The sequence below is a fragment of the Mustela lutreola genome, chromosome 2, assembly GCF_030435805.1.
Source record: "Mustela lutreola isolate mMusLut2 chromosome 2, mMusLut2.pri, whole genome shotgun sequence".
Classification (NCBI taxonomy): domain Eukaryota; kingdom Metazoa; phylum Chordata; class Mammalia; order Carnivora; family Mustelidae; genus Mustela; species Mustela lutreola.
The window spans coordinates 49,615,182-49,634,116 of NC_081291.1; the positions used below are offsets into that span (position 1 = coordinate 49,615,182).

At 36.0% G+C, this 18,935-nt stretch overlaps 1 protein-coding gene across 2 annotated transcripts in view; it reads left to right on the plus strand.

Annotated features, from left to right (window-relative positions):
- The window catches only part of GRM7 (glutamate metabotropic receptor 7), an 891,796-nt gene that overhangs the window by 414,131 nt on the left and 458,730 nt on the right, over positions 1-18,935 (plus strand). For both annotated transcript variants that reach the window (XM_059161568.1, XM_059161569.1), the window contains exon 3: positions 15,320-15,461. In XM_059161568.1, the coding sequence (XP_059017551.1) occupies positions 15,320-15,461 (142 nt within the window). The remainder of the gene's footprint in view (positions 1-15,319; positions 15,462-18,935) is intronic.

Below are 18,935 nucleotides of genomic sequence, written 5' to 3' on the forward strand. Positions count from 1 at the left end.
ACTAGAGTCACTTAAGGTATGTGTGCAGAACATGTGCACCCTGCAGGATGTTCGAGTTGAATGCACTGGCATTGGTCTATTGCTAGGTTGGAGCCAGATGGAGAAGATAAAGCTGACAGTGTAAATGATTCGTTTGTGCTCACAGCCTTTCATACACTCATGTGAAATCTCTTTCCTGTCTCTTTTCTGCTACACCATTTGGCAAGCAAGACAACATTGGTGAATTAGAATTCTAAAGCCTGTGCTGACTGCTTGATAAATTTTGAAATTTTTCAAGAATGTTACTTAATATGTAAAGTAAAAGTCTTCAACACACTCAAACCACATAGAAGAGCCCTATGCCTCATAAAATGGTTATAAACAAAGTGGATATCATGGAGAAATGTGGGCCAGGAATCTGTAGGGAAGTTGGTGGTAGAGGGGCTCAATAGCACTGCTTCCTGCTTCACTGTTTTACTCAGGAAAGGTTCTGGTCAGAGATTTTGATTTCCAACAGTTGCAGAACATTAGCTTCACAAAGGCCCCTTGAGGTCCTGGGGTACTTAATCTCATTTTGCTGATGAAGAGCTGAGACTCCAAGGGATTAACAGAGTTGCTAGGAGCAAAGGCTGAATGGGTTCTTTGCATTCCTAGGGCTGTGATCAAGTGTATGTTGTGGTTGTGGTTATAAATACTGTAATCACTGCAGTCTCAGAGACTAAAATGTGGACTTACCAGTTAAGTGACTTGAAAGAGTACACTGTTCTTTAGCTAAGGGTTGCTGTGAAGACCAAGCATATGGAAAGTGAAAAGCACTTAAGATCAGGTGTGTGTCAAAATATATTAAGCTCACTCCCCTGAACTCAGTTTTCTCACCTTTGAAATGAAGGTGGACTAAATGAGCAAATGTATTTAAAGCAGCTTGCATTAAAGCTGCCATGAGTTGTTAGTCAGTGAATAATTAATTGATTTTGAGTTAACTTTTAATAGGTTTATTTTCATTGGATCTCTATGCACCTTTTTCGATGAGGATCTATGTTTAGTGGTTAGTGGAGAAGCAAATATTTATATTTAACTTGCAAATCACTGATACACTTCTTAATGAATACCTTTTCTGGTTGAGTGGACAGTTGGATATTTGCAAATTCATTCCCAAGGACTGGGTTCACATTCAAATTTACCCTATGCTAGATAGAATATAAAAAATGACACAGCCCATGTCCCTCTCTATTAGTATCTAACATTCTATCTATGAGCATATTTTGAATAGAAAGTTTTTCAGCTTAGAATTTTTATCTCAATTGAGGTGCCTGGGTGGGTCACTTGGCTAAGCGTCTGCCTTCATCTCAGGTCCTGATCTCAGGGTCCTGGGACAGGGCCCTGCATCAGGCTCCCTGCTGAGCAGGGAGTCTGCTTCCCCCTCCCTCTGCCCCTCCACCCTGCTTGTGTTCTGTCTTGCATTCTCTCTCTCTCCCAAATAAATAAATAAAATCTTTAAAAAAAGGAGAATTTTGATCTCATTTAACTTTAAGAAACTCTAATACTTATTCATCTTTGAAAATATTAAATGGGGAAAACAAAACAGTGTGCCAACTTGTTTGCTTGTTTGGTTTTTTAACCAAACAAAATGATTTCTATTTTATTTTTCAACCTAGTGAAAACATCTAGCTCAGGATTTTTGGTGTAAACCCAATATAACATAGAAAAAATATATTTATTTTATGACAATCTAAATAGAAAATATGCATTGTATCACATTTCAAGTTGCTGAATGTATACTTGTACCTACAATCATAAAATCACATTCATTTTTTGAACTTGGATAATTCGTTTGTTTGTTTTTTTTCAACAAAGAACTAACCATGTATCCTAAAATAAGTTTTATTCTATATTTAGACATAACTTCTACTTATTTTATATCCACTCAACTGGCCCTTTGACTCTGAGATTGCCTGGAGGCCCTGTCAAGGTTTTCATAGGCCATTTTTGACTTCGTAACGGCATTTGGTAGTTTTCCATAAAGAGTGTGGTATTTGCTTATATGATTCTCGTGTTGTCTGTTGTTTGAGGGAAACTAACTGTAACTATTATTATACACTTGGAATTTATGGTTGACTGCCCCTATTATTTATTTATTTGCTTGTTTATTTGTTTGTTTTTATAAAAGTGGAAATCGCTTCTTTGGAGAAAATTGAAATGTACCAATTGATACTGATTATAGAAACTTAAAAGTTCCAAGTTGTAGGTGTTATATATTTTGGCAACTATTGATTATATGCAATCTACTACCTTTGGCTGGCAAGGGGAAAAGAAAGCTGGGGCTTGGGGGTTGGTTTTTCTTTCATTTGTTTTTTCATTTTTTTTATTTTCCCCTTTTTTAGCAAAATAATGTTCGATAAGAGGATGAGTATTCTATGTCCCCTAATGAAAACATGCTGTTACCATAAGACCTTCTAGAAATGTTGATTTAATTTACTGGAATGGGCTAATGAGAAAATTGTATCAATTGGTATTCTAATGAGAAGTTGGGAGGCAGGGGGTTAGAATTGTACTTTTGTGATAGTTTAATTTTTGCAGAACCAGGGAAAGAATGGAGTAAATGCCCAGTATTATAAATACCCCTTGCTGTTTTTCATTAGCCCTAATAGAGAAACCCTATCATACCTCCACATTTCTCAAGTGTCTTTAGCACTAATTTAGAGTCAAGGTTGTATCAAATATAATTTTTCAAGAAAGGTAAAATTATGACTCTCATACAGATATAAAATGAGCCCATTAAAATCTTATTTAACTAATTATTAATGAAGGAACCAAAGAGATATTATAACCAATTAGGAGGAAAATCCAAAGAACAGACACATTTTAGATCACGGATATTGAAATGTACGGTAAATGGATGCAAAATTGGCTCCCAGGAAGGGTAGTCAGTTGAACCTCCAACAGATAGAATACATTTGCATGTCTTTAGCCAAGAATTATTTCCCACTGCTATCAGTTATCTACAATTCGTGAAATTGTAATATAGCTCAAAGGCAATGAAGGGACAGAATCCCCACAAAACCAGAATCAGATAACCTAGAAGGAAAAGTGTTCTCTAAATAAGGCATAGTTTTCCATGAAAGCACAATTTGCATTACTATTATTTGTAGCGATCCATAATTCATTCTGTTCATGAAAATGAGTCTACAATTTAACAGAAAGCCTCTCCAGTGGGAACAAAAGGGGATTGAACAAGAAAACCAAAATGGTCATTCCTATATTCTTTGCTGCTTTAAGCATCTTTAAAGAAAATCTACCAGAACCGTGATTTTACTGACTCTTTTTTCCCCCCAAACTAAGTGGTGCTCAATCAACTCTTGCTGCATATTAAAACAGCCTGGGGAACTTTAAAAAATCTGATGCCTGGACCCAGCCCCAGAGATCCAGTTTAATTGTTCTGGGTTTACCGCTTGCATCTTATATATGGTTGAGCTCCTTGGGTAATTCTAATAGGTAGCCATGCTAAGAACTAATGCACTGCAGATACGGGTATGACTTCTCAACTACTTCTATTGTGATGAGTTAGCCAAGGTTGCAAAACTGAAGGTCTTTGGGGGCCAGGCTAATGGTGTAAATGCAGGAAGATCTGTTCCTCTTATCCATTTAAATTAAACTTGTTTTTGTTTTTGTTTTTCTGCTAGCTAAGGAAGATAGCACTGTGAAGAAATTCGTTCTTCAGGCTGCCATTTCATGACCTCTTGAACTAAGAACACCTTCTTACTCTCTCATGCTAACCCTCCATTCCCTCTATCTTCTGTGTGGTAACTTCTACACTTCCTTTAGATTACTGTTTCTCAAATTATAGTGTGCATTCAGAGTACATGGAGAGCTTGTTAATGCACCCAGTGGTGGGCCCCCCTCCCTAGACTTTTGGATCTAGTAGATGTAGGATAAGGCTGAGAATTTACATTTCTGACAAGTTCTCATGTGACGCTGATGTTGCTCACCTGGGACCACACTTTGAGAACCACTGCTTTAAATCTTAGCTTGCTGTCATTTCTTTTCTGGTGGTTTTGATAACTGATTGGCTCTCCACTAGGCTTTAGCTAGGCTGCACTTCATGAGGATAAATCTTTTGTGCTTGTGAACATCATAGTATCTTTAACATTTGTATTGCATGACGGGCAATTAAGTATTGAATTGTGGATAAACTTTTTCTCATTAAGCATTCAGCTTAAAATGTAAATTTTTCTCAGTATACCCCCCTTTTCTTTATTCTCAATTCTTAATATATTATGTTACTTTCCAGCCATTTGTAGGTCTTCTCTGTGACACCTCAGCTTGGCTTGAGAATGGATTCTTCTCTAAGTTGCATATTCTTTATCTTCAAAATGTGATTGAGAACCAGCAGATTCAGCATCACTCAAAGCTTATTAGAAATACAGACTCTCAGGCCCCTCTCTGGACTCACTGAATTAGAATCACATTTTAACAAGGGCCCTAGGTGATTCCTCTGCACTTTAAAGTTCAAAAAACACTTTTCTCTCCATTAGCCCAAGTGCATCTTCAGTCTCCAAAATCTGCCAGTTGAGATAGCTGCTTCCTGTTTTCTCAGGGCCTTCTTAGCAAAGTGCTTATCGAATCTTGTCAACACGTGCATGTTGCGCTCTTGGCAGCTAGTAACTGCTTCTAGTACTCTTCCTCAGAGATCAGCAAATCTGTTTTAACAGGGTCTTTCCAAGTCCCATCTAAAAGAATGAAAGAAACAGAAATCATAAATATTGTGACAGATTTGTGGAGAAGAAAAACCTATGAGGGAGCTTTAAATCATACACATGTTTTATGGAAGAAATCCATTTCTATGTAGTTAGGATTCCGTCACTTAGTCTCACATCCCATCTTCTTATTTCTTCATTGGCGCATTTTTTGGTTGTTCATCCCCATCTCTTTCCTTCTCTCCTTCCATGACCCTTTCTCCTCTTCCTCTTATATTATTAGATATCTGTGTAACATCATTTTATAATGTAAACCATCTCATTTGGAGTCTCAACTTCCACTTAATGCAGGCACTCTCATTTTCCTCATGAGTAACCTAGGAAAGAATGATGCAGGCTTCTGATGCCCAATCCAGTGATCTTTCCTCTATAAATAGAGTTTGACCTAACCTAATCCCCGCTGAGCATGTATCCCCATGAAGTAGGACTGCATAGGGGCTGCGTGTTGTAGGTGAATGCAGAAATTACGCACTACACTGTATGTGAAATGTTTGTCATTATAACCACTACTTATGTCATGAAATAGATGTACATAAAATTGTCCCTTTATTGTGAAAATATTGCCTGAATCTAAGAGAAAATGAACAATCTCTAAATTTTAGTATTGTCCTTCCAAAATCATGAATTCCATCTCCAGCCTAGTTAATAGCAAAAGAATAATTCGTTTAATTTCTCTCTTGATAACCTGGCAAGATACACAGAGGTTGCTCAAAGAGGCATTGCTCTCAGTCTCCCCTAGAAAGGAGCCTCTCTAACACACAAACTGGAATTACTCTCCTTTGAGTACTTCCCATTCCTGATCTATCCTGGTACTTAGTATTACTGCATGCTCCATAATGATCTCAGATGAAAATTATCGCAGATTCAATGGCTAATATAGAGGACTAGAATATGCTTAAGAATTCTAGTTGTGAGGTTCTTTATGGGTAATTTTTCAGATTATTCCAAGCGATGCACAATGCCAGATGATTACCAAGTCATCTTTTTGACTCAGTGAATTACAGCCCTACTCAGCCCTTGGAATTAGTGACACCTAAGTCTCCTTTGCCATTTGTTTGTTTCTTGCTTATTGTACAGTGAGAACCATCTACACAATATCCTTTATAGGAAAGTGCTTTGTGGGTACAGTAATATATTGTCATTATTATGCTCAATGACAATTAATTTATCATAAATGTCCAATTACTTTCCAACTTAGGTTTGTGATAAGAGTTGGTTATTTTCCGCTTGAAACAAGAGCATTATTATAATGAGTAATCAGTTGAGTCAAAGAAAGGGCACTTAATCCATCACATGACCAAACTTGTCACTGATGGATTGTTATCCATTTTACCCTTGTGCTAGTCAGAGATTTCAACTGAAATAGAGCAAATTGAAATATAAATTATATGTAGATTGCTTTAGGTAGCATAGACATTTTCACAATATTTATTCTTCCAATCCAGGAGCATGGAACATTTTTCCATTTCTTTGTGTCTTCCTCAATTTCTTTCATGAGTACTTTATAGTTTTCTGAGTATAGATTCTGTGTCTCTTTGGTTAGGTTTATTCCTAGGTATCTTATGGTTTTGGATGCAATTGTAAATGGGATTGACTCCTTAATATCTCTTTCTTCTGTCTTGCTGTTGGTTTAGAGAAATGCAACTGATTTCTGTGCATTGATTTTATATCCTGACACTTTACTGAATTCCTGTATAAGTTCTAGCAGTTTTGGAGTGGAGTCTTTTGGGTTTTCCACATATAGTATCATATCATCTGCGAAGAGTGATAATTTGACTTCTTCTTTGCCGATTTGGATGCCTTTAATTTCCTTTTGTTGTCTGATTGCTGAGGCTAGGACCTCTAGTACGATGTTGAATAGCAGTGGTGATAATGGACATCCCTGCCGTGTTCCTGACCTTAGCGGAAAGGCTTTCAGTTTTTCTCCATTGAGAATGATATTTGCGGTGGGTTTTTCATATATGGCTTTGATGATATTGAGGTATGTGCCCTCTATCCCTACACTTTGAAGAGTTTTGATCAGGAAGGGATGCTGTACTTTGTCAAATGCTTTTTCAGCATCTATTGAGAGTATCATATGGTTCTTGTTCTTTCTTTTATTGATGTGTTGTATCACATTGACTGATTTGCGGATGTTGAACCAACCTTGCAGCCCTGGAATAAATCCCACTTGGTCGTGGTGAATAATCTTTTTAATGTACTGTTGAATCCTATTGGCTAGTATTTTGTTGAGTATTTTCGCATCTGTGTTCATCAAGGATATCGGTCTATAGCTCTCTTTTTTGGTGGGATCCTTGTCTGGTTTTGGGATCAAGGTGATGCTGGCCTCATAAAATGAGTTTGGAAGTTTTCCTTCCATTTCTATTTTTTTGGAACAGTTTCAGGAGAATAGGAATTAGTTCTTCTTTAAATGTTTGGTAGAATTCCCCCGGGAAGTCGTCTGGCCCTGGGCTTTTGTTTGTTTGGAGATTTTTAATGACTGTTTCAATCTCCTTACTGGTTATGGGTCTGTTCAGGCTTTCTATTTCTTCCTGGTTCAGTTGTGGTAGTTTATATGTTTCTAGGAATGCATCCATTTCTTCCAGATTATCAAATTTATTGCCGTAGAGTTGCTCATAGTATGTTCTTATAATAGTTTGTATTTCTTTGGTGTTAGTTGTGATCTCTCCTCTTTCATTCATGATTTTATTTATTTGGGTCCTTTCTCTTTTCTTTTTGATAAGTCGGGACAGGGGTTTATCAATTTTATTAATTCTTTCAAAGAACCAGCTCCTAGTTTCGTTGATTTGTTCTATTGTTTTTTTGGTTTCTATTTCATTGATTTCTGCTCTGATCTTTATGATTTCTCTTCTCCTGCTGGGCTTAGGGTTTCTTTCTTGTTCTTTCTCCAGCTCCTTTAGGTGTAGGGTTAGGTTGTGTACCTGAGACCTTTCTTGTTTCTTGAGAAAGGCTTGTACCGCTATATATTTTCCTCTCAGGACTACCTTTGTTGTGTCCCACAGATTTTGAACCGTTGTATTTTCATTATCATTTGTTTCCATGATTTTTTTCAATTCTTCTTTAATTTCCCGGTTGACCCATTCATTCTTTCATTCATTCCTATCAAAGTACCATCCATCTTTTTCAAAGAAATGGAACAAATAATTCTAAAATTTATATGGAACCAGAAAAGACCTCGAATAGCCAAAGGGATATTGAAAAAGAAAGCCAACGTTGGTGGCATCACAATTCCGGACTTCAAGCTCTATTACAAAGCTGTCATCATCAAGACAGCATGGTACTGGCACAAAAACAGACACATAGATCAATGGAACAGAATAGAGAGCCCAGAAATAGACCCTCAAATCTATGGTCATCTAATCTTCGACAAAGCAGGAAAGAATGTCCAATGGAAAAAAGACAGCCTTTTCAATAAATGGTGCTGGGAAAATTGGACAGCCACATGCAGAAAAATGAAATTGGACCATTTCCTTACACCACACACAAAAATAGACTCAAAATGGATGAAGGACCTCAATGTGAGAAAGGAATCCATTAAAATCCTTGAGGAGAACACGGGCAGCAACCTCTTCGACCTCTGCCGCAGCAACATCTTCCTAGGAACAACGCAAAAGGCAAGGGAAGCAAGGGAAAAAATGAACTACTGGGATTTCATCAAGATCAAAAGCTTTTGCACAGCAAAGGAAACAGTTAACAAAATCAAAAGACAACTGACAGAATGGGAGAAGATTTTTGCAAACGACATATCAGATAAAGGACTAGTGTCCAGAATCTATAAAGAACTTAGCAAACTCAACATCCAAAGAACAAATAATCCAATCAAGAAATGGGCAGAGGACATGAACAGACATTTCTGCAAAGAAGACATCCAGATGGCCAACAGACACATGAAAAAGTGCTCCATATCACTCGGCATCAGGGAAATACAAATCAAAACCACAATGCGATATCACCTCACACCAGTCAGAATGGCTAAAATCAACAAGTCAGGAAATGACAGATGCTGGCGAGGATGCGGAGAAAGGGGAACCCTCCTACACTGTTGGTGGGAATGCAAGCTGGTGCAGCCACTCTGGAAAACAGCATGGAGGTTCCTCAAAATGTTGAAAATAGAACTGCCCTATGACCCAGCAATTGCACTATTGGGTATTTACCCTAAAGATACAAATGTAGTGATCCAAAGGGACACATGCACCCGAATGTTTATAGCAGCAATGTCCACAATAGCCAAACTATGGAAAGAACCTAGATGTCCATCAACAGATGAATGGATCAAGAAGATGTGGTATATATACACAATGGAATACTATGCAGCCATCAAAAGAAATGAAATCTTGCCATTTGCAACAACATGGATGGAACTAGAGCGTATCATGCTTAGCGAAATAATTCAGTTTGAATTTTTATATTTTTTCATGATTAGATGAAGGTTATGGGTTTGGGGGAAGACTAAAACAGAAATGGAGTGCCCTTATCATCACAGGGATGACGTGAAATCAGCCAGCAGCACCTTATTCATTACTTAGTAGTGCTGTTAACTTAATGATCCAGTTGAAGTGATCCGCTGTCTGGGAATTTCTCTACTCCAAAATTACTATTTTTCCTTTCCTATATTCTTTAGAAGCAAGTCACCAAGTGTGGCTTTAACTCAAAGGTAGAGGAATTAATCTCCACCTCTTTGAAGAAAGGGGATCAAAGAGGTTGTAGGCATATGTTAAAACCACCAGAGTAATTAATAAATATTTGGGGGAAAATAACATTTAAGCTATATAAATGTTCTGCATCTCCTTACAGTTTTCCACACTAACTTGAGCATCTATCGGTGCCTCTTTTGTGCAGCGTTATTAACTGTCATGTTCTCAGGGTGATATTGCATTTCTCTCATTCCTTCCTAATTTATTACTTGGAATTGTTCTGTACAGAAAATTAATTCCTTCTCTCTTATTTATATATTTATTTAGTTTTTTTTTTTTTTTCAGTATGGTCTCATACTGAAATACTGTATTGTATTCTTTGGATAATCATTTAATACCATCATTACTTATTTTGTTTTTCATATTGTTCTAGCTTTGCTCACTGGACACGCTTTTAGGTGGCACCTGTGTCCTATTGATGTACCCATAACTTTCTTTTTCCTTTGTGTTCTTCTTACTTCCTGACACTCTAGGCTCATCTTGTGTTTGCCCTGCCCTAGCCTTAGAATCAGTCATTTCTTCAAAGAGAAAGAACCATCTTTTTGTTGAAAGGTGGGATTTCGAAACCAACACTGGGGTCCTAGGAGGGCTGATTGCTCTCGACTGTCATTGCCTCTAAGCTCTCTCAGTGGACATTGTGTAGTAACCCATGGATACAAGCATCCATCCAAAACGTGAGTTTCCACGGATAGTTCAGACCCTTTCTGGCACCACATGGTTCATGCTAGCCTTACTTTCCTGCTTGTGCATAAATTCTTTACAGTGAGAACCCTGGCTCATGTTATCTACCATGCACTTACTGTTTTGTTCAACTCGAGCATGGAAAGCAGTTCCAGAATTGCTAACTCATATCCCTGCAGACAATATACAAATCGGAGTACCATTTTATGTTCAATTCTTTTACTCTCTAGCTTTAGAGTTTCCAGTCAAAATACAATTTTTAAGGTACTTAGGTCAACTTATTTTCTATTCATCTCCTTCAGTAAAATTTCCTCATATGTTAGTAATACACTTAATTCATTTGTCACGGTCCACATCCACTCTAGGATTCCCTGGCATCCTGGATGACTTAAAATTTTGCACAAGTCTGGTTATCATGGTGTGTTGTTTTTAAGGTTTTGTGGAGTCATGCATCTACTACCATAGTACCATACGGAATTTTTCGATTACCCCCAAATTTCTTTGTGGGGTCCCTTTGTACTCAACCCCTTCCCTCAACCCTTGGATTCCACGGATCTATTTTCCACCCCTATAGTTCTGCTTTCTCTAGAAGTTCATATGAACAGAATTACACAATATGTAGCCTTTTCAGTGGGGCTTCTTTCACTTAGCAAAATGCTTTTAAAGTGTATTCATGCTCATCCACAAATCAGCAGTTCCTTTTTATTGCTGAGTAGGATTCAGTTGTAAGCATGTACTAGTTTGTTTATCTCTTTACCTGTTGACAGATGCCTTAGTTGTTTCCAGTTTTAGTGATTATGAATAAAATTCCTATAAACATTTGTGTGCACATTTGTGTGAGCACCAGCTTTCAATTCATCTGGATAAGTACCTAGGATTGGAACTGACTGCTGCTTGTTATGTTATCTCTATATTTAACATTTTGGGGTTGCTAAACTGATTTCCACTGTGGCTGTACCGTTGTACATCCCTTCCAGCAATGAACAGACATTCCTATTGCTCTACATCTTCTCCAGAATTTGATATTGCTGTTTTTTAAAGCTGTTTTAGGAGGTATTGTAGTAGTATATCTTTGTGGTTTTAATTAACAATTCCCTAATGACTGGTGTTGAACTTCTTTTCCTGTGCTCAATTGCCATCTATTTTTGTGCATGTGTCTATTTAGATATTTTGCCTACTTCCTCTTTTTTTCTATGGCTGAGTTTCAGTTCTTTATATATTGTAGATACCAGTCTTTGATTAGGCGTGTGATTATCTCCCAGTCTTTGGCTTGTGCTTTCATTTTCTTAATACTATTTTTCATAGAACAAAAGTTTTAAATTTGCATAAAATTTGATTTATCTTTTTTTTCTTTATGGTTTGTGCTTTTGATCGCATATTCAGAAACTCTACAAAAGCTAAGACCACTGCAGATTTCCCTTTTTCTCCTTCTATGTTTAATAGTTTCATATTTTAGACTTAGGTCTATCAATCCATTTGAAGTTAATGTTTACATGCAGCATGAAGTATTTTCAAGATTATTTCTATATATGAATATCACTTTTTTCAGCATCAGTTTTTGAAAAGAATATCCTTTCTCCACTGATTGCCTTTGCACCTTTGCCAATAATCAGTTGACTATGTTTGTGTTGGTCTATTTCTGGACCTCTTTTCTGTTCCATTGATCTTAAGTGTCTTTCCTTTTCACAATCCCACACTGTCTTGATTACTGCAGCTGCACGTTGGGATTGATAGTAAGTCTTGAATTTACGTAGCTCAAGTTCACCAATTTTGTTGCTCTTTTTCAATTGTTTTGACTACTCTGGTTCCTTTCATTTTTGGTATAAATGTTAGAATTAGCTATTGATACATATTTTTAAAAGCTTGCTGAGATTTTGACTAACATTGCATTGAATTTATAGATGAAATCGGGGAGAGTTTCTATAAATGATTTTTTTTTTTTTATTTTTTATTTTTTATAAACATATATTTTTTATATACATATATTTTTATCCCCAGGTCTGTGAATCACCAGGTTTACACACTTCACAGCACTGCAATATAAATGATTTTTAAAAATTTCTTTCAGCCATGTTTTATAGTTTTTAGAATATAGCTCCTTTACATATTTTGTTAGATTTATACACAAACACCACATTTTAGGTGATATTGTTAATGATATTTTTTTCTTTAAAATCCTAGTTGTTCTTTGCTGATCTGTAGATATATCATTGACCTTTGTATTTTGAGTTTATATCCCACAACTTTGCTTAACTCACCTTTTAATTCTAGAAGGTTCTACATAGACAATCATGTCATCTGCAAATAGAGAGAATTTTATCTTTTTCTTTTGCCAGCTGTTTTTCTTTTGTTTCTTTACTTTTCGTTTTTGTTCCTTATTCCTCTGACAAGGACATCCAGTAAAATGTTGTATAAGAGTTTTAAGATAGGACAAAATTGCCTTGTCATCTCTTACTATTAAATGTGATGCTTATTGTAGGCTTTTTGTAGATGCCTATTGTTAGGCTTAGAAAGGTCTCATCTAATCCTTGGTCATAGTTTTTATCATGAATGTATATTGAATTTTGTTTAGTGTTTTTTCTATATGTATTAAGATGATTATATGGTTTTTCTTATTAATTTAAACATATATAAATTATAATGCTTGATTTTAAAATAATGAATCAACTTTGCATTCCTAGGGTGAAATCCACTTGGTTATGTATGATATATTACTATTTACTGTATATTGCTGGATTTATTTTGTTAGTATTTCTTAAGAGTTTTGCAAGTATGTTCATAAATGATATTGGTCTTTTTTTAATAATATCTTCATCTGACTTGTGTATTAAGGTAATAGCAACCTTATTAAATTAGTTATTTTCTCCCCTTTCCTATTTTCAGTTAGAAATTATATATAAATCATGTTTTATTTTTTCCTTAACTGTTTGGTGGAATTTATCAGTGAAACCATGTGAGCCTGGGTCTTTTTATTTTTTTAAGTGTGTGTCTGTGTCTATGAATTTGTTATCCTTAATATATATAGAACTATTAATATTATCCACTCTGCCCTCAGTTTGTATAGTTTGTGTCTTTCAAGAGATTCATTCATTTCATTTAAATTGCTAAATATATTGGTATCAAATAATTTATAATATTCCCTTACAACCTTTTGCTGTCTGTGGGATTTGTCAGTAAGGTTAGCCCCTCTTCTTCCTGACATGATAATTTGTGGCTTCTTTCCTTTTTGTCAGCTTTGACTAGAGATTTATCTATTTTATTAATCTTTTCAAAGAAGCAGCTTTTAATTTTACTGATTTTTCGCTCTTATTTTTTCTGATTTCTGTTTCATTGTTTTTTGCTCTTTTATCATGCCTCTCTGCTTTTTTGGGAGGGTGGTTAGTTAGCTCTCTTTCCCTCTTATTTCTTAAATAGATGCTTAGGTTTCTATTTTGGCTGTCTCTTGTCTAACATAAACATTTGATGATTATGTATTTCCTGCTAAATACCACTTTAGTTGTAATCTATACATTTTGTATGTTCCACTTTCATTTTCATTTAGTTTTAAATATTTCAGATTTCCCTTGACAATACCTCTTTGACCCACAAGTTATTTAGAAGTGTGTTTTCCAATTTCCAAGTGTTATTAATTTCTAGTCTGATTCTGTTAGGCATGGTGACATACTTTGTACAATTTCTATGCTTTTAAATTTGTTATTATTATTTTTTTAATGGCCCAGAGTATGGTTAATGAATGTTTCATTTACACTTGAAAAGAATGTATATTGTTCTGTTGTCCTATGGATTGTTCTATAAATGTTAATTAGGTCAAGTTGGTTGATAATGTTATTGGGAACTCTACATTTTGAAAAATGACCATTAGAGATTTTATGCATAACTGAAAATTAAGAGCCACTTACAGAGAACTAACACTAATCAAGCTAAAAGTGTAATGGAGCTCAACTTTGGATTAGAGTTCATAGTTTTCTGTTTGTGGAAGCCTAGTACCATTCACCCAGCTGTCCATGCTCGAGGTGTAAGCTTGATAATAACTACCTCCCCAGCACATTACAAGAACAAGTTTATCCATTTGTCTTGGCCTCTAGGTCTTCTGTCCATTGGATGGATTTTGTTACCTTTCTACAAGTATTCCCTCTACCCCTTTCACCTATATCAGCCTTTTTTATTTTCATTTTTTTTAAGATTATTTATTTATTTATTTGACAGAGAGAAATTACAAGTACACTGAGAGGCAGGCAGAGAGAGAGAGAGAGAAGGAAGCAGGCTCCCCGCTGAGCAGAGAGCCCGATGCGGGACTCGATCCCAGGACCCTGAGATCATGACCTGAGCCGAAGGCAGCGGCTTAACCCACTGAGCCACCCAGGCGCCCCTATCAGCCTTTTTAAAAGTGTATTTTATAAAATACTAGATTCAGGGGCTGCTACTAAGCAAGAGGTAGCGAGGACTGTATCAATTGCTTAGTAAACTACTACATGTTACCCTGTCTTGAAATTTGTAATGATAATTAATATCATCACAGATCTGAGAAGTCTGGAGTCAACAAATCTATTTTTCTATTTAATCCCCTTACATTCTAACCAAAAATACATGTTACTAAATAATTTTAAGAAATTTTAATATGGGATAATATACATAAAACACTTATTTGAAGGTTAGGCACATTGTATGTGGTCACTCATAGTTTGTTGCTCTGATTTACAGTCGTTGGTGTTCTTGCTGTAGTTTTATTTTTAGATTTATTCCATTGACTCTGACCTTTAAAAGTTGGGATGACTATGAAGGTGAAAAAAGTCCTGGGAATGCAAAGACCAGAAAAGCCACAGAAATTCACCTGAGTTTTATGTCTTTCAGTACATTTTTACTGTAGTGTATTGATTGCAGTTTTCTTGTGGTTATATTGCATTCATTTTAAAGACATTCCCCCACCCAGTTTGTCAGCCTAAATCTACTTGCCCCACAATTCCTGGGCATCATTAGTCCTTTACAAGTGCAGTGCTAAGAAAATCAGGCTGTGCAATGTCATGGGAGGTGCACCACGTATGAATAACGGCTCAAGACTTGGCATGACATCTTAAGGCTTCCTCATTCAGATCACCAAGGGAGTGCTGCGCACTCAGAATTCAAAATTCTCTCCTCCCCAGCTACTCACCCTGGTTCCTTTGGTATGTCTGAGGGAACTTTATTGACACTCTGCTTTCTTTTCTTAAACAGGTGGGCTCTGCATTGCACAGTCCGTGAGAATCCCCCAAGAACGCAAAGACAGAACTATTGACTTTGATAGAATTATCAAACAGCTCCTGGACACCCCCAACTCCAGGGCCGTCGTGATTTTTGCCAACGATGAGGATATAAAGTAAGGATGACTGGTGAAATTCATTAATATGCATGCTGCAACTTTAGGAGACAGAAAGATCAGGATACTGGCAGAGAAAGGGGAAAAGATAGCACAGAAGCAAATCTATAATTACACAGTGGCAAAGTCTGTTCGTGCTTTTTCCCTTACATGAGTAGTGAGAGCAAACTATGGAAGCAGCACTGTGTTGCTGTCATGTCTTCCCCCTCTATTAGCAAAATAAATGTATTCAATTACTTGTAAAAAGAGAAAACCACTAGACCTTTTAAAGATTCTTTTATTAAAAATATATCCAAATGTAACAGACTTTTATCCAAAGAATGGTTCCTCTTAATGTAAAAGGAAAGAAAAAAAAAAAAAAGTCATACAATTCTGGCTGTATTGCTACCGCTTTAGACCCAGTATGTTCCAAACCAACCTTGTCTACCAGTATGTCTCTAATTCATTTCTTCCTCTCTTTTCTTACCTCGATCTTCCCTGGAGACAAAAATTCGACTGGTATCTCGACTCCCCATTTTTCCTCATTCTTTGCATTTTTGGCCAAGCCAGGCTGAGTTAACCTTTGTTTCTAGAAGATAACATGCCCAGAATGTGTTTCTAAGACAGAAACAAATGTGCCTGATTTCTTCTCTGCCCACTACCACCTTGTTCCATAATATTTATTTATTTAAAATAAACAGCAATTACACCTGCTTAAAAATCTATTTTAAAAATCTAGGTTATAAAAAAAAAAAGTACCATTCATTCTGCCCTTAGCTAACAAGTTCTCTTTAGATGCAATGGCTAATAGCTAGGTTATTGAATATTCTTCTAGAGACAGTCTGCATCTCTTTGCACAATGATGCATATTGTATGTACATCTTGTTCTCTTCCCTGCTAGCCTTTACTTACTATTTTATCATGGATGTCTATGAATGTCAGTACCTATCTCTTCAGTCTTTTCATAGCTAGGCAGAATTTCATTTTACATGCATGTTGTCATTTATCTAAATGCTCTCTTATTGACTGACATTTGGTTACAGACTTTTGCAATCATAAATAACACTGTGGTAAACTTCCTTTTACAAAAATCTGTGCACTCAAATATAAATATACAAATATATCATATTAATATAAACATTCTATGCAAGAGTTGGATATATAATATTAATATAACACAATAATATGTTAATATGGAATTATATAATTTTATATATTTACTAATGTGTTTTTAACATAAATCCTCAGAAAAGACTTTTCCAGGACAAGGTGTGTCCCAGTATGATTATAGTTTTCCAAAGAGTTTGTGCTAGTTTCCACTGATGTGAGCAAACTGTATGGAGTTATTTAGTATTTGTCTTAGATAAAATATAATACTTAATTTGAAGGTGGATATCATTTATTAAGAGAAAGTTTAAGAGCCCAGGCCATTATTGCATCCTGCTTGGATTACTGCATTGTCCTCATCACAAGCCTCCTAGTTCTGTGTCTCTCTCCTCCACGTGCCCCCTAACTGCTGCCCCTGAATCCATCCATCATTTTCCCAGTATTCAGCTCTGATCACAGGTAGCAGGACTATTCAACTGACAGCTAATGAAACCTGACATTGAGATAGGTGTGTGGTGTTTTACTAATGCCCACTGTGTCACTTTGGGAAGTTGCCCCACAGTTGCCCCCTTCTGCTTCCCAACTTCTGAGCCTCAGTTCTTCCAAATGAAAATCCTTCTGAGCTCTTTTTGTAGTTATCCAGCCTCGTCCTACCGTTCTTAACCTATTTCATTCCCTGCTCCTTCACGTTTTGTGTTTCCTCATTCCTGGTTTTTGTGTGCTCTCTCACACACACCTGGAAGGCTTTTCCTGCCTTATTTTCTCATAATGGTGTGTCTCTAGTGTGGCTTTCTGAAGGAAGATGTCTCTACAAAATGCACGTTTGGCACATTCTTCATAGTGAATGTCACTGATGTTATTTTACATCACTTGATCCTTTGCTTAGTGTCCACCTTCTCTGCAAGTCCCTAAGCATCTCTGGGGCAGAGCTGATGCCTCATTTAACTTCCTTCTGTATCCTCAGTTCCTATCATGGTGTTCGGTACAGAGTAAATGCTCAAGGAACAGTACTGAATAAATGAATGAGTAAAGTCACTATGCTAATGAACTCTATTTAATAATTTAAATACAAACTTCTCTGTCTGGACTTCACAATGCTTTAGAATGTGTTCCTAATTTAACATTTAGACCCCACTTCCACTCACCCACTACCACACCCAGAATACATGGCTCTGGTCCCACACAGCCCTGATTGCTCCTCCCCATGGCCTTTATTCATGGTGTTTTTCCTCTCCTTCTCTACTTGTTGAAATTGTCTGTTTTTCAAAATCTAACTTGAACATGCCCTTCTCCATGAAACTGTTTCTGGCGACCCCTTAAATGTATTACTTGTCTCCTTAAAAATTCTCTAGTGGTGCTCTTAGGGCAATTTTCATCTACACTTTGAGTTATAGTTGTTTAAAAGATTTTGTTTTCATAATATTACTCTTGGGTCATTGTATTGTTGTTGTTGTTGCTGTTTTGTTGTTGTTGTTGTTGTTGTTTTGCTTGTATCTTATTCATCTCTGTTGATATCTTTCTTATCTCATAAATGCTTTTCATAAATATTTTATATATTTTCCAATATGTAATACATTGATAAGTGTGGCTTTGTGTTTATCTCCACATACATTGTACATGTCACATAAAAAATTACCACAAATAGCCCTGATGACTAATTTTTTTTTTAATACTCCTGACTTGTAGGTAATGTGAAGTTTAAATTTAGGATGTAAAACTGCATACAATCTGCACAATAAGTATGCTCATTCTTTTGTTTTGGGGTTTGTGTGCTGAATATTATTGCATACTGTGATTCATAGCAGTGATAGCAGAAATAGTTCTTGAGCACAGTGATAAAATTTAAGTACATATATAATTTCCTTCCAAAACATGATCTTAAATACATGGATGTCTGAAGAGTACTGTTAACTCACAGTGTTATATTATTTATTTTTTCAGAAGATTTACACTGTAAATGGGAAATCTGAGATTTTTTAGAACATTAACTTCAAATACTTTGTAAGAGAATGGCAGTGAGAAGACAGTAATGTCTATATTTTAAAGCTAAAATAAAGGCAAAGTAAGTCACGGGTACTGATAATTTGGATTTAAGACAAGGGTGAATCCTTTTTCTGAAATACTTTATTCTGATAATAAAAATAATACCTAGTTACTGTATATCTACTAGAAAAAGGAAAAGTTTTTTTTGTTGTTGTTGCTCTTTATTGAAAGGAGCCATTAAGTTTACTTTGTCTCCTGATTATCTAGAAAAAAAAAGGTTAAATAATTTCCTATAAAATTTACAATCCCAATACTCAGAGATAGCATAAAATTCTGGGTTAATGTTTGCCAGCACTTTTTTCTAAACATACATAGATTTTCCCCCAAAACAATCTCCTGCTTTTT